This window comes from Gobius niger (assembly GCF_951799975.1).
Source record: "Gobius niger genome assembly, chromosome: 1".
In the NCBI taxonomy this organism is placed as follows: domain Eukaryota; kingdom Metazoa; phylum Chordata; class Actinopteri; order Gobiiformes; family Gobiidae; genus Gobius; species Gobius niger.
The window spans coordinates 46,460,093-46,477,067 of NC_136852.1; the positions used below are offsets into that span (position 1 = coordinate 46,460,093).

The window sequence follows — 16,975 nt, forward strand, 5'->3', positions numbered from 1 at the left end:
AGAAGCAAAACATCCTTAACTTAATCAACCCAGTCCAATTAAGGATTTAAAGATTTTACACGATGCATACTTCCTGGACAACTGAGAGTCTTCAGAAATCTATTATTCCCATTCACTTTTACTGTTAACATTTTCAGTCTTTATTTGACACAGTCAAGGTCAAGGCAAACATCAGTTACTGTATTTCCCGCACTAGAAGTTGCACTTTTTTTCATAGTTTGGCTGTGTTTGCGTCTTACTGTAAACTCGGGTGTGACTTATTTATCCAAATAATATATAATATGATATTACTTGGAATATTTTAACTTGCCTTTCAAGATGAAATGTCAGTTCTTGACCTCGGATTTTGTAAAAAAATTTCCCCCCTCATTATGCATTTTTTTGACTGGTGCGACCTTTACTCCGGAGCAACTTATAGGCGGGAAAATATGGTAATCTCATTGTCAATGTTGGAGTATATTTGGAAGAAGGATATATTTGGGTCGGTGGTTCTTAAAGGAACAGGCCACTGTTTTTCTATACTGTGATATGTTCTTACCTGAGCTTAGACAAGTTGATACGTACCTGTCTGGTCTTTGTGCGTGCCCGTTGAAGAGCGTGGCAGCTTCCAACTTCACCCCTGTTTGGAGCTATAGGAATATACTGGGAGAGGCCAAAAGCTAACAACGTCTTTGGTCGTTTTGCGTGACTGAGGGCACGCACGAAGACCAGACAGGTACGTATCAACTCGTCTAAGCTCAGGTAATGAAAAAATGGTGGCCTGTTCATTTTGAGTGAGACTGTGGTCCTTGGTTTGAGAAAGTTTGAGACACACTGGACTAATGCTCCATGAAATCAGATCAGGAAAATGTATTTCTTTTGGGGGGTGGTGCTGTTTGTACAAGAAGGATGAAAAGGTTGTGGGTTTTTGTGGTCGATTAAAGATTTTAACCATGGGGAAAACTATACCCTCAGCTTCTCGTCCTTATACAACCTTTCTCCCACTGTTTGAATACAGATGATCTTCTTTCTTTCTACAGGCGGTCCGTGTCACCAAGCCAATCATCCCAGAAAGCATTCGTCGGAACTATGAGCTAATGTGAGTTTCTTCTCCTTGACCTCGGCAGCTGAATGTTGTGTCCCGAAGTGTGTCTAAACTTTCCAGTGCTAGAAGAAAGCAATAAGTGCCTCCTGTGGGGACTTTTTGTTTAATCCAAACAGAAAAATGATGCTTCTAGAGAAACAGAGTTGAGACGGCAGAGCTGCAGGTTTGTTTGTACATGGTGAAGACGGAAATGAGTCCATCAGAGGGACGGCTCATGGTAAATGTGCGGGAAATCAGGTCACGCTAATCGTTCTTGTACGGGAAATTAACCCTCAGCATTTTTTTTTTTGAGCCGCTCATCATCAGTGTGATAAGGAAACCCTGTCCCAAAAACCCTTCTTTTGAACTTGACTCTGTGGAACTCGTGGCTTCTTTGAAATACGTTGCCTTCCAAAAAATTGGTCCTGGAGCGTCCTCGAGTAAAGCAAAAAGTCTGCAGTTAACAAAATATCTTCCCCTACATCCTGTAACCTGCGAGAACATGCTCAGAAACGCATTTGCTACTAAATGTCAATACTCCTGGACGTGCAAATTTAACCACAATCGCTTAACTAGTCGGAGCAATAGTGGCCTAAGTAAGTAGATATTTAGTAAAAAGATGACAGTGAAGCTTCCGGGGGGGAAAAGGGAGGCCCGTAAAAAGATTAATTGATGTAGAGAAACGAGACGAGATGTTTTGTTGAAGAGGTTTACTACAAGTCAAGTCCCTAAATGGAAACGAAAGCAAAAGCGCCCATAAAAAAAAGGCATTTTCAAGGTTAAAGTTGAACTTTTTTTTACTGTCCCCTTTTTCATCTTTTGCTCTTGCAACACAGTTGTCTCCTGAGCATTTCCACACACTCCTCCCCTGCGTGTCTATCCACAACATATCTGGAGCTTATTATTTCAAATGGGGGAGCTGGGCCAAGTTACATAAGGTGAAAGGGGTTCAGTTAAGTTCGTGCTTTTAAGTTCATTCATGCTACTATCTTACCCTTTAGGCTACTGGTGGAAAAGGCCTTTACAATAAACTGTCAGACAGCTCTAATTCATTTACTAGGGACAATTTAGAATCACAAGACTTATAAAAGGGGACATTGTGTCTTAGGAAGAAAGGCCAGGCAGGAATCCACATGTAAAGGTTGTGAAATGTATAAACGCAATAGAACAAGGTAAGTGATTGTGTTAAATGTCAATATATTCTATTGTATTCATTTAATGAGAGACATGCTGCTTGATAAGCGTTAACGGCCTTTCTCATAAAAGCTATCAATAACAAAACTATTTACCGGTTAAAAAAGCCCCATTGAGATTAAAGGTTTGCAGAATGACATAGTTGTTCACAATTTCAGAAAAAAGTTGTTGTAGTAAAACACTCTCGATTGACTTGATTGTTTTCATATGTTTTTTGTGATGATTGATAACAGCTCAAACAATACAGAGCTGCTTGTGTAACCTGGAAACTCCCCGCTGTAAAAACCTCGTCCTTCCTCACATTGTCAGACCTTTGTTGGACAGACTCAATAATTGCTTTGTACTAAAATAGTCACTGTTTGTTTAACGCATCACCCTTGAAGGCACCACGATAGGCTCTGCACTGTCTATAACACGAGTGGGAATACTCTGCATGCCCCTCTCATCTGGTAGAATGTGGAGGACAGAACCAAACGCTGCTCGTTTAGCAGCAACATGGAACATTTTGCCTCATGAATTTGGATATCCAAGACAGACATGTTGAATCACACTGTGGGGAAGCTGGCCAATGTGGTCAAGGAGGCAGAATCAAGAAATCCCATTGAAAATCACTGAAATGTGAATGTCAACCAAACAAATACTAAACAAAACAAACCCGGGATAGTAATGCTTAGTTGTTTAGTTTAGGATATTGCAAAAAATATGAACACGAAACAATGAAAGCATGCACTTAACTGAGTAAAATGACAAAATAAAATGAACCCTAACCGAAACCCAATTCTAACCCTATCCTTAAAACCACATCTTGATCCTCAAACAGCCCTTTGACAAAGCCAGGGCCACCCGAAATGTCCTCACTTCCTGAAAATGTCTTCAGTCTATTGATCAAAAACTCGTTAATGTCCTCACTCTGTTGATCCTTACAAGTACACACACACACAATCTCGTTCTTCTATCTTAGTGAAGACACTCATAGACATAATGTATTAACCAGACCCTAACCCTAAGGTTAGGGCCCCTAACCTTAATCCTAAACCTAATCTAAACCCAATTCCAGACTTAACCCCAAAAACACATCTTGACCCTCGAACAGTCCTTCAAATAAGGGAACCCACCCAAAATGTCCTCGCTTTGCGAAAATGTCCTCACTCTGTTGGTTAAAAACTCAAACTGGCCCCTCAATGTCTTAAGTACAAGAACGCACATACACAAAACTGTAACTAAACTAGATTCTGATACTGAACTAGAACTAAACTCCACCATTACAGATCCAGGATGTCACTGAAATTCACTACTTGCACAAGACCCATAATTATTTGCGCCTTGAGGGGTAGCTACGACCTGGAGGCCTTTCAGAGCGAGTGAAGCTACAGCCTAACAATGATCAAAAACAACTTCTGCTTTATCCCCGATCGACTTTTCAAAATCAATTGATAAAAAGATACAGATTTTCTTAAGCTTTGGTTAGTCTCCTCGATGACCGCTCCTAACGCTATATTGTTTACAGCAGCCAACCCCCCAAGGCGCAATGCATTATGGTATTGCGCAAGTAGCGAATACAGGATACAGGATGCTTGGTCACAATTGCTGCTGTAATTATATTGAACTGCATCATGTCCAAAGCATTTGGTGCTTTCGCTTTCCAAATGACACGTCCCGTTTAAGATTCAGATTCACAAAACGACCATTTTAGTCAGAAATGCCTTCATCTTTATACCCAAACAGAAATAGCTTTGTTGTAACAAACTGGGGTGGTTTCATGTCAGAGCGCTCTGTGATGTCGTTGTCCTCTGCAGCTGTGGCTTTGCAGAGAAAAGGCAGTCGGCTTTTGAGATGAGGTCACGGATTGGGTTTCGACATCAACAATTTGATGGATTTCCTTCATGCAGAGCGTGTTTTATTTAGTTTTTCTCCATTAATAAGGCACTAAATACACCAAAGCACCAATTTCTCAAAAACATGACTCACTTGTCAAAACCTTGAGTGTAATTCACGGTTTAGACACAGTTCTAGTTCAGTTTTAATCCAAGGGCGCAATGCTTTGTGAATTTGGTCCAAGCCTAAAGAAAACATAGTGCAGACTGTGAGTCAGGAACAGTATTGCATGTATTGCAATTTTGATTGCAGTGTTGCATCTTTTAATGTTTTGTGTAATGGCTGCTTTTGCTACAGCGGCTCTCAACCTGTGGCTCAACCTCCCCCAGGGACTTTCTACATTTCAACACAAGCCTCATGGTTCACATTAATTATTGTTACTTGCAAAATAACTCGTAATAATCTTATATATTGGCCAACACTCTTGAAAAAGAGATTTTTAATCTCAATGAGTTTTATCCTGGATAAATAAAGGACAAATAAAAAATAAAAAATGTAGATTAATTTTCTATGTGTGCACTAAATTAGAGGTCGACCAATTTGGGTTTTTCTAAAACAGTAGCAAATATGCATATATTATATTTATATGTTTGGCCCTTTTTAAAAATGTCTATAATCTTGTGTATAAAGCTTCTAAACTGTAAAATGTGTTAGTGTTGAACTGTGACAGCAGGGGGCGCTTTATTAGAGCCATAGGGCTGATTTATTCAGGACATTACTTAAGAGGGAGCTTGCATGAAAGACAAATCAGCAGATTCCAAAACTAAAAAAACAAAAGTCCCTGATCTTTTATGGTTTCGAAATTATAAGCAAAAGCCTACAGCAAAAAATATAGAAAATACAATCTGAGATCGCTGATATTGTAAAGCCAATACATTGGTCAACCTGGACACTAAATTATGTACACGCCTTTTTGTGCACTTTTTGTAAATGTTTAGGGAATAGAGTAAAGTAGTTGGCAAAAAACTAATTTCTTTCTTTGTGTTGAAATGTCATTTTCAATTCAAGTACCTGTTTTTTGTTTTTTTTGTAAAGGTTCACGGGGAAATGATTGGAGATTTTAATGTTCATTATATCGCCCTTTATTGCTGAGGTGCGAGGAACATTAGCAAAAAGATCAACTGTCCTTCAGAACCTCCACTGGCTCCCCGTCCCTCAACGCATCCAGTTCAAGGTCCTCCTCATCACTTTCAAAGCCCTCCATAATTTGGCCCCTCCATACCTCACCGACCTCCTACACCATCACACTCCATCTCGCTCCCTCCGCTCCTCCAACGCCAACCTCCTGTCCCTCCCCTGTAAGACCAAGCGCCAAACCTGGGGAGACTTCTCCATCGCCGCCCCCACACTCTGGAACTCACTGCCCCAACCACTCCGTGCCTGTTCTGACCTCCCCACCTTCAAGAGAGAACTCAAAACCCACCTCTTTAAAAAGGCTTTTAATGTCGAGTAACTGCCCTCTGTTTTAATGTGCTAATTTTATGTGTGATTTTATTCTTGTTTTCTGTAAAGCGTCTTTGAGTGTCTTGAAAAGCGCTATACAAATAAAATGTATTATTATTATTATTATAACTGAGCTGAAATCTAAAACGGAAACTTTAAAGAGTTTTGTAGTGAGTAGTATTGTGCAGATGTTTGACTTCAGATTCCACAGATTCCTTTCATTTTAATGACTTGTCCACTTAAAGCCTATCACCTTCTTAACCCCTTAACCCCCACCTTAACCAAGCACATTATGGCAATGGCAATGGCAACTTTATTTATAATGCACTTTAAAACAACTGAGTTGACCAAAGTGCTACAAACATAACATAACATCAAACATAACATAAAAAACAATACAAAAGGTGCATCGAATACAAATGAATAAAATCTGGTAAAATGTCAAAAACTCAAGCTGTGTTAAAAGCCAAAGTGAACAAGTGCGTTTTAAGAACAGATTTAAAAACAGGCACAGAAGAAGCCTGTCTAATGTGCAAGGGCAACTCGTTCCATAATTTTGGTGCAGCCACCGCAAAAGCCCGATCCCCTCTGAGCTTTCGTTCGGTCTTGGGGACGCTGAGGAGGAGCTGATCAGCCGACCTGAGAGACCGCGAAGGCTTGTACAGGTGTAAGAGCTCAGAGAGGTACAGCGGGGCGACACCATGAAGACATTTAAAAACAAATAGAAGCAGTTTAAAATGGATCCTAAAGTGCACAGGCAGCCAGTGAAGTGAGGATAAAATGGGGGTGATGTGGTCAAATTTTCGTGTGCCAGTTAAAAGACGCGCCGCTGCATTTTGCACGAGCTGCAGTCGAGAGACACAGGACTGACTCACCCCAAAATAAAGAGAGTTACAGCAATCCAGCCGAGTGGTCACAAAGGCGTGGATTACCGTCTCGAAGTGCTGTCGTGCCAAAAGGTGCTTGACTTTAGCGAGCTGCCTCAAATGAAAGAAGCTCGACCTCACAACTGAGCGGATCTGACTCTCCAGTTTAAAACATGGATCCATTTTAAAACCCAGGTTGACCATTTCCCCTTTACAATAAACATTCAGGTTTTCCAAGTCAACCTGATTAAAATTGGAACTTTGTCCAAACACCATGACTTCCGTTTTAGAGTCGTTAAAGTGCAAAAAGTTCAGGGCCATCCAGGCTTTGACATCATTTAGACAGGTTTGAAGCAAACTTAAAGAGAAGCCATCTTTTTTTTTTTTTAGCGGTACATAAATTTGGCAGTCATCTGCATAACAGTGAAAGGACATACCATGTTTCCTGAGGATTGAGCCCAGGGGCAACAGGTACAGTGAAAAAAGAACAGGGCCTAAAATAGACCCTTGTGGCACACCGTAATGCAGAGGGGCATGTGTCGACTCGTGATCCGCTAGACGGACACTGAAAGTTCTATCTCCAGTTCAGCATCACCCAAATCTAAAAGCTTCTGTGGGTGCAGGTGAGTGAAATTGCCCTACAAAAAGCAATGAAAAATTCCAAAAACCCAACCTTTGAATTAAGCTGAACTGGAGAATATGTGCTTGGTTATGATGGGGGTTAAGGAGTTAAAAATGACTGGCAAAATCTCCATGTAGCTTTGTTTAGTCGTTTGTGAAATGTTACTATAATCTTTCGAGGGATTGTTTTATTGAGCGAAATTACGTCACAATCCTTGCTTAAAGATTACAGTTGTCTATCGTGTTTTGATAGTAATTATTAGAGGCCATGTTTTTTTTTTGTGTTTCAGGGAGAGTGAAAAGACCAAGCTGCTGATTTCTCAACAAACGCAGAAAGTGGTGGAGAAGGAGGCGGAGACGGAGAGACTCAAGGCTCTGATCGGTAAAAGATAAACATTCTGAATAAACTGTCAGCTTAAATGACCATTAAAAGTGTTCACATACCACAATAATGATATGTTTCTTCCCTCACCAGAGGCGGAGAAAGTGGCGCAGGTGGCAGAGATCAAGTTCGGGCAGAAAGTGATGGAAAAGGAAACGGAAAGAAAGATCTCTGAAATTGAAGGTGTGATAACGTTTGGAATCTTTAACCTGATTGCATCCCCGTCCTTCATTATTAAACGTGCTGGGGCCAGTCACTACTATATAGCGTTTGCACTGAGCCGCTCCTGTCCTCACTCATCAGGTACAGCTGCCATAAAAGGCTGCAGCTCAAAAGTCTTATTTGTTACAATTATTGGTTTCATGTTTATGATGACGGATGGGGCTGAAGGCATTTGCTGATTTTACAAGTGAATACGTTATATAATCGTTGAGCAATCGGCAAATGAGCGGCAAATAAAGAAATTCCTAGATGTTTTTCTTATGTCTCCAGATTGCAACATATGTTTTGAGATTTGTACAGTCACCTCAGGCGCTTGAATAGAAATGAGTGATCCATGTCCATATTCAAAATTATTTGTACAAGATTGTGGCTGTATACCAGAGGTCATTAAATGGCCTACCTTGGTCCGGATCCGGACCCATGCGCCCGAACCCGAACCTTGGATCCGGACTTTGGACCCGACCCTGAATCCCCTCAGACGAGCGGCTGCTCTCTACCCTCTGTCTCTCTCTCATCTTAGCTCCAGGATACTTTTAACGTTTTTATAAATGGTTTCGGAATGACTGAAATATGGCTCGCTAAAAAAAACAACAAGCCGAGGACGCCCTAATTAAATATGCACGCATGACTGCAAATAGCTGTTTCTCAATCGGCAGGGAGCAGGTCTGAACTTGGACTAAACCGGGACTAAACCGGGACTAAACCGGGACTAAACCGGGACTAAACCTGGACTAAACCTGGACTAAGTGTGTTGAACTGAGCAAAGAAACACATCGTTGTCATTATGTGCTCATTGTGTATAATAGAGGCGATATGCATTCTGCTATTTAGGAGCCAAAACTTATTTTTAGAGCAAAAAAAACAATAACAGGATTCAATTAAGTGCATTATTTTTCAAATCACAGTAACAGATTTAATAAAGGCTTAAAAATCCCCATATAACCGTGGATTAACCCCATATGTTCCGGACCTTTGCTTGACAATTTTACGCAGCAGCCAAGATAAGCGTAATGAAGATGAAAAAAACATATAAAAGTCGCTCCAGCCAAAAAATGTCTAATGAAGAAAAAACAACAGGCTGAATAGGCGTACGGTTTGCTAATTGATAATTTAATTGACAATTTAGCACATTGATGGTTAGCTACATGAAGCATAAACAACAAACTAAAGAGGTGTCTGGTATGTAAACGTCACATAAACAGTTCCGATAGCTATAGCATAAAAACATACCAAACTCTCCATCTCACTCCAAATCACTAAATCCATTGAAATCGTCATCCTCAGTGTCACTTCTGAACAATCGCCTTGGCAACTACGGAGGCGTAACTGCACCGTTGACAAGCCTCTCCCAGCAGCACGTTTTTCAAGCTCTCATGTGTGAACTCGTTCCTCCAGCTGTGGACATCTAGGTTTTAGACCGTGATTAGCTTTGCTTTGTTTTCTTCTCTACCTCCACTTCTCGCTCACTACAAACTTTCTTTCTGCTGCTCGATTAGCCTGCAGTGACCTCTACTGGCATGTGAAAATATATATGTGAAATTAAAAAAGGGGGGAAAAAATCCTGTATTAGTCGCTCCAGAGTATAAGACGCGCCCCCTGCCAAACTATGAAAAAAAGTGCGACTTATAGTCCGGAAAATATGGTATGCATGTGAGCGTCACGTGACTGCTCTTCATGTCCTGTTATTTCCTGTGAGTTAGTAACAGTGTCTTATCCAAGTAAATAAATAGCTATCAAAGAATACATGGCAGACAGAGAGTTACTGGTGGATCACAGCATCATGTTAAACACATCGCGTCAGGAGCAAAGAAGAAACTTCCGGGTTCATCAGTGTTTTTGTCTTGAAGCTAACGCTAAATACTTTTGTGGTGTTTTTTGATGCTAGCTGTTAGCTTTGAGATAAAAAAGTCCTTTCCCCATGAAGTAATAGCCAGTGACTTCCCATCAGTTTCTCTCTGTCCGTGATGATTTCTTGAACTTTTCGTTGATTTATGCAAGACATCGCTTACATCCTTATTGGGAGAATAGCGAGAGAGGAAAAACAGCGGCGTCTGGAGATCGCACTTGGAGTCACGTGTCTCTCATAGAGCCTATTGCGTTCTTGCAAATGATTATTGGTCACCGCGCTCCTATTGTGTGCGGTGTCAGTGCGATTGTGCTGTGGCTATGTGTTGGATCAGCCTCCGAAAACCTCAAATCGTAAGTGACAAACATGATGAATCTATAATGAATTGTTGGTCACACTTTTATTGTATTTTGCCCTACCCTTGATACATTGTACCTACCATATTGAGTATAATGTGAAATGCTGTGTAACAGTGTGTAATAACTTAAATGGGTGACACACACACTGGAATAACGTGTATTAGTAGTTTGGAAATACACAATGTTATAAGACATAAAACCCTAACTCTAACCTCAGCTTTAATCCAGATGTGCAGATTGTTACAACATTTCTTAGGTACAATGTATGAAGGGTTGTATGAAATAAAGTAACTGCGCTGTTAAAGGCAATTCCTCTGATGTGTCTCTGACTGCACAGTTTTCTTATCTAACAAAAACAGCCTTCCTTTTGAATAATGAATCACATGGAGTGACACTGGAGTTGGAAAATTATGCAATCCATGAACTTTACAGACCACTTGACAGCAATGAAACAAGACCTTTTCTTGTAAATGCTGTAATACCAGTAACCCTTTTTTTTTCTTTTAAATGTGAGTGTTTTGGTTTTGCGGGTTTGGATTTTAGAGACTTGCACTATTTGCAAATGTGTAAAGATAATATGACTGCTGCCAGAGTTTGGCATTTACTTTGAGCTGTTTCAATGTGTGCCTTTCCTGCTACAAAACCGTTTTAATAGTCTGGTTTTATTTCACTCTCGGTTATGTTTTCACTTTCTTCCCTAAAGTTCTGGGAGGGAATGTATAGTTATCACTTGTCTTGACTCACTCTAAATGGGAGTGTGGCTATGCTTTAGCCTTTGCATGATTTCTAAGTTCTTGTGTTGGGAGCTCTTGTTAAAGTTTAATCCTTCAGCAAGGCACTCCTGAGTTTGATCTTTGCTTAGCAGGAAAAACAGATGGTGAGATGGTTCTGTGTGGTGGCAGGAAGATGAAATGCAGAGGATGAACTTCCCTAAGGGGACAGTGCACGTTCAGACGGCTAAGAGGCGGCTCATTCGGGAAGAGCTGCTTATCTGTGCACAAGCCTCAGTTTTCCCACCGGGAGGAGACACTTCAGACGTTTAATATCAGCGTTTGTATCTGTGAAGAACTTCGCTCATTACTCCTGTAAGCCTTGAGTTGGAGCCGTCGTGCTGTTAAAGCGTCATCCCCGCTCCTCTCACTGTCCACCCGCTCCCTCTGAATTAAGTATGCTCCTCATTTGTTCATCAGAATGTATTGAAGACCTTGCAAAGCCATAGAAACTAACTCTGAAGTAGGGCCTGACCGATATATTGGCTGGCCATTGTGTTGGGCCAAAATATATATTTTTAAAAATGATGGCAATTTCCCGCTCAGTCAGAGCGTTAAAAAAAGTCCTAGGCCTCAGGGTAGCAAAGAAACATCAGTCACAAGTTTGTGCTCCTATTTTATATATCTTAGGTTGTAGACTTTTGCTTATAGTTTCTGAACCATAACGCCTTTTTTGTTTTGGAATCTGGTGATTTTTGACGAGCTCCCTATTCACCTTATTCCGCCCCTCGGCACTTCCGTTGTCCTGACACCTCCGGTCGAGCGCGAAGCCCATTCATTTAAACGGAGAACGAGGGAAAATATTCTCCGCTCAAATCTGATGTTTAGTCGATTGATTTGTGTAAAATGTCCAATGTTCATTTGCACCAACATGTCAACACTGCACCGTTTCTCTGCACAGTCGAAAAACGGCTTTGTTTTCGTGTAGTGACTGATTTTATCTGGATTCCCCCAGTCCCATGTTAACAAATAGGAGAAAAGGGGCGGGCACAATTAATGGCGGCGCCCACGCGAGCCTCCGGAATAAGGTGAATAGGCTATTTGAAAGATTTGAGAAAAGAAAAACATCAAATTAAATTAATAAAAAATATCGGCTTCTATATCGGCTATCAGCCAACCCTCTTTATATCGTATCGGACCCCTAAAATCCACATCGGTCGGGCCGTGCTTAAAAATGACAGTTCAGCTTTGTTCCCGTTTTTGCCTTTTTCTGTGAACTGCACTTGCGCAGAGTCATGAAGGAAACAGCTGTTTTACAAATTAAACAGTTAAGAGGCACAAGTAGCCCCAGGACTAACCCAACTTCTGTTTTCAATTTGTCATTATTTTTATAATGACAAATAAAGCACTTCCTTTCTTAATCTTGAAATATCCCACAAAGAAGATGATGATGAAATACAATGAAACACAACTTAATTTGGGTAAAAAAAAAAAAAAAGTATTACATTAGAAAAAAAATTGGGGAAAATGCAAATAAATGAACAGGCGATAAATATTGAGCCCAAAATGCTCTTGTTCATCTGTCATTTATTGAACGACAAGTCGATATAGTATTAATCATGACTCTGACAACTCGGAGCAGGAGAATAGCCTAGTCCACAACAGCCTCTAATAAACCTGCCTGAATTGTTTTAAAAGTCACATAGAAGTCGTTATGGGAAGAGCTTTTACACAGAAGTTTGGTATATGGTATATTGCAATCAGATACATCTGTTAAATGTTTCTTCTTCTTGTCCCCTGAGAACAGTTGATCATAAATGTTCGATTCGAGCTGTTGTCGTCAATAATAACGGCGGCTGGTTGTCATTTACAGACGGTGCTTTCCTGGCGCGGCAGAAGGCCAAGGCAGACGCAGAGTTTTACACAGCGCTGAAAGCAGCCGAAGCCAACAAGGTAAAAGGTTTAAATCTGCGTCACTGATGCCAATATCTCGTTCAAAGAAACAGAAACAAAGTGCAACCTGTTTTGATGAATACTTTCCTTGTGCAATCAGAGTCACTGTATTACAGTGTTGGGACTTGTTGCTGGCAGCACATCTAAATGATCTTTATTTTTCTTATTAAACCATGATGTCTGAGCTCAATTCACATTTCAATATGAGTGTTTCACAATGGTGCTGTAGTTACCAATTGTGCTTTCCAGCAACAAGGTCCTGGGTTCAATTTCCGAGTCTGTGCAGGGTTTTTCTTTTCCGTGTCTGCGTAGGCTTCCTCCGGATGATCTGGCTCTAAAAAATATGTGCAACAGTACAATTCCCTTCTGTGCAAGAACTCCCAAGGGGGACTGGTTCAATAAAGGTGAAAATAGAATTAATAAAATGAGTGGAATAGATGTAATTCAGATTTAGAAAGCGTTGTTGACCCCAAAGGGCAATTCATTTGTAGCAAACCACAGAACATTTCACAAACACACTCCCTTCAGAAGTCAACAGTTCAATGGCAGAGGTTAAAAGAGTTGGAGAATCGTTTCGTTTTCCGAGAAGGTGCAAGCGAAGCCAGAAGGCATGAGCAAGTTTAGCAACGCCAAAACCACAAGTCTGTCGTGGCACGAGTCGAGATTGAACAGATAGCTATTTGTGAACATCCCTGTAGCTCTTTTCTATTGTGTGTTAAAGTGATAGTCTGTAAGTTTGCAAGAGCTTGAACAGAATTTAAAAAAAGTAAAGGATCAAGCTCCTCCCCCTCCCTCCTGATTGGACCTGACAGGCTTGTTCACAGGAAGAGCTCATCTCATTGGTCAGTGCGGGAGGATACTAGACTCTGATTAGTTGCTGCAATAACACATACATTTATATATTATTACTTACTTAATATCAAACTGTAAGACCAGCAGGTTCATTTTGCCCAATTTAGAGAATTTGTAATCTATTTAGACTTCCAGACTATCACTTTAATAGATTTGTTAGAAATGTGCATGCTCATCTTCACCAGACAGCTCTTATTATTCTGGATTTGCAATTCAGAGAAATAGATTCTGTCCTACGATTCCGGTGCGTCACGGCCCCCTTTATCGAATCCCTGGAGCCCTACAATAAAAACAATAATACACTGTACGAACAAGTATTGGGGGCCCCTCTACAATCCCTCTGAGCCCCCCAGGTTGCACTTTTGGCCAGATTATTTTAAATTTGTTGAATTGACTAAAGACCTCTCCACCTCTGCACTTTGAATTGAAAATGCCGGTTGTAGTCTTCCAGGTTACACATGATTTTTCTTTTCTTCACACTTCTTTTGCGTTATCTTCCAGCTGAAGTTGACGCCGGAGTATCTGCAGCTGATGAAGTACAAAGCCATCGCGACCAACAGCAAAATCTACTTTGGGAACGAGATCCCGCACATGTTCGTGGACTCAGGTTCGGCCGAGAGCTCCGTCAAAGCCTCCGCCGCCGTGGACATACTGGGAGAGCAGATGATGGACAGGGAGTGAAGGGGCCACTGGACTTTCATGGACCACCCAGGGAGATCTGCTGGTCTTACCCCCCGGACTTAACTACCGGGTTGGTCCTCACGGGTGGATTACGACGCACTGACGGCCAAGACTTTCTCAGAGGACTTATAATCACTGTTACACTCCGCGTGACCAAAGGATTGTTTTTAGAGGTAGCATCATGGGTTTCAGAGGACAGTCTTTCATTCTGTGGGATGTAAGGGGAATGGGGCAAACTAAATGTATGGGTCAGTACATAAGTAGATCTTTACCACTGGAGGTCGAGACACGGCAGGTGGATTTTCTCCCTAAACATGTTTTAGTGTCAAACTCACCCTTTACGATGTTTATTTCATGGCTTTGTGTACATCGCCGCGTTTCGTTTCCATACATAAATATTGTCCGGCATAATATGGATATTTATGTTTAGGAAGGCACCATTTGTTTTCTCAAAATTAGTTTGTTTATTATATTGCAACAAAACTTTCACATTAGTCACACCTGCAGATGCAAAATCCTTTCACTCTCGTGCTTAAAGTCACTATACTTGTTTTTTTTTTCTAGCACTGGAATTAAATTTGTTTTGTCCTCCATTAGTCCATCCATCCATTTTCTTCCGCTCTATTCGAGGCCGGGTCGTGGAGGCATCAGTCTGAGTAGAGATGCCCAGACTTCCTGATCCATGCACACCTGCCCTATTTGTTCTGTGGGGACCCCAAGGCCACACCAGGCCAGCTCGGAGACATAGTCCCTCCAGCGTGTCCTGGGCCTTCCACAAGGCCTCCTCCCAATAGGACATGACTGGAACACCTCCCGTGGGAGGCGACCAGGAGGCATTCGGAACAGATGTCCGAGCCACCTCAGCTGGCTCCTTTAGATGTGAAGGAGCAGCGACTCTACTCCGAGCTAACGGAGCCCAGCCACCCTGCAAAGGAAACTCATTTCGGCCGCTTGTATTTGCGATCTTGTCCTTTAGATCATTACCCAGATCTCATGACCATAGGTGAGAGAAGGAACGTAGATCGATCAGGAAATCAAGAGCTTTTCCCCAGACTCGGCTCCTTCTTCACCACAACAGTCCGATACAGCGACAGTGAGTAATCTACAGCTACAGTTTCAAATTGGTAACTCCAAAATATTGTCCTTTTGTTCCCGATTCACCTGCCGTGTCTTGCCTTCACAGAATAATTACAATTCTGAACTGAATTGTGGGTTACACTTGATAGGGTGGGGGTTACACTTGATACACAAAAGCAAGTGAAGTACACAATTAGACAATTACAATAAAACTAAATATAACACATAACAATCGGTATTAAGAAGCAGGGAGTGCATAAGAACACTCATTTGTGATGTAAGAGATTGTTTCATTTGGGTAAATGCCATAAACCATAATAATAGATTGAAAACACTTCTGGGGAAGTGAGTCAAGGACAGATCGGGGCGAACGCACTTGCATCGCGTGAGGTCTTTTGAGTTTCGTTTTCACAGTTTTTCTCAGTGTTTTTTAAAGCATCAGGGACTTTGCAGACTGCTGTGGAAAAACATGTAGCTTATTTTACTTTAAACCTGTTTGATGGGCCACTACTGTAGTAAACTGTGCTTTTAAGGTGCACAATGTAGAAAGATAATAAGAAAAAGTTGAAACATTTGATTTCATTTCAATGAGAAAACTGACACTTGCCATCTCCCCAATTGTAATAATGGTATAATAATGCACTGTTTCCTTTGTAGTGTGTATTTAAATTTGTTTGGTTTATTCCACGTCTTTCTTTGACAGGAGAGTGGTTCCTGGAGAACATCAGAAAAGTTCAAATAACTGTTGTCGCTGCACATTATGAAAAAAATATTCCAGTCTTTCGAAATATTTTATGACCATACTTTGACTATATGATGCCAGTCAAGCATATTGTTATTGCATTAAATAGATCAAGTCATTGAAAACATTGATTCAAAGAGAAAGGGAGAAAGGAAAGGGAGAAAGGGAAAGAAAGACAGAAGGGAGAACAAGAAAGAAGGAAAAGGAGAAAAGAAACAAGTAAAGGAAGAAAGAAGGAAGGGAGGAAAGAAATAGAGATGAGAAAGGAAAGGAAAAAAAGAAGCAATTTATTCAAGTCCTTTTAATCTGTTTCTGCAATATGGAGTCCTGGGGAATGATAATGGGATGTTCACACAGATTCTCTGGATTGACAGAATATTGAACCTAGGTTTAGAAAACAGTGACACAAACCATGTGTATGGACAATGGACATATAACACAGAAATAACCCTAACATTGCATTTTCACTCAGGGCTCCACTTGCAGAATTGTGACTTTTGCAAAGCCATGTGAGATGACGCACCTTTTAGACTCACGTATGTCCAAGTTCTGTGCAAAGTACCGTATTGCGCTGCCCTTTATTCCGTGGTTTATGTCGAAGGGAAAAATATTGAAGCATGCACCAATCGTGCAGGGAATTAGACTGGAGGGGATTTCCTGTTGTAGCTATTTGTACAATTCCCAGAGTGAATTGACTCTCTTTCGTGGTCTTTCTAACTTAATTGTTGCTTTTCTATTTCAGCAACTGTTTGATGTTTTTTCTTTTGTTTTTTTTTAATGATGATCGTGTTGTGCATTCATGAAGATCCTGTATACTTTAGAAATGCGGCTTGATCAATAAAAAAAAGACTGTTTTGTATCATGTCGGTGCATCCCCTGTTTCGGAAATAGTAGGAGAGTTGTAAAAGTTGCTTCACTGTTTGTATCTTTGCTTGTGTTTTCATTTGTGTCTCGTACAGTGCACATTATTGCCCTGTTGTAGCCAAAACACGGAACGATTTGCCACGTTATGATTTTATTATGATGACGGGTAGAGGGCATGTGTCCAGGAAAGTTGTGTAACATTTAACAGACTGGGTAAATATTTCT

General features: G+C 40.9%; 1 protein-coding gene across 1 annotated transcript in view; it reads left to right on the forward strand.

The window, feature by feature from the left end:
- The window catches only part of erlin2 (ER lipid raft associated 2), a 40,367-nt gene extending 26,025 nt beyond the window's left edge, over window positions 1–14,342 (forward strand). The window contains exons 8-12 of the mRNA XM_079568486.1: window positions 1,020–1,078; window positions 7,353–7,444; window positions 7,538–7,627; window positions 12,455–12,534; window positions 13,888–14,342. Coding sequence (XP_079424612.1) covers window positions 1,020–1,078; window positions 7,353–7,444; window positions 7,538–7,627; window positions 12,455–12,534; window positions 13,888–14,067 — 501 coding nt within the window. The 3' untranslated portion in view covers window positions 14,068–14,342. The remainder of the gene's footprint in view (window positions 1–1,019; window positions 1,079–7,352; window positions 7,445–7,537; window positions 7,628–12,454; window positions 12,535–13,887) is intronic.
- Window positions 14,343–16,975: the final 2,633 nt, after the last annotated feature.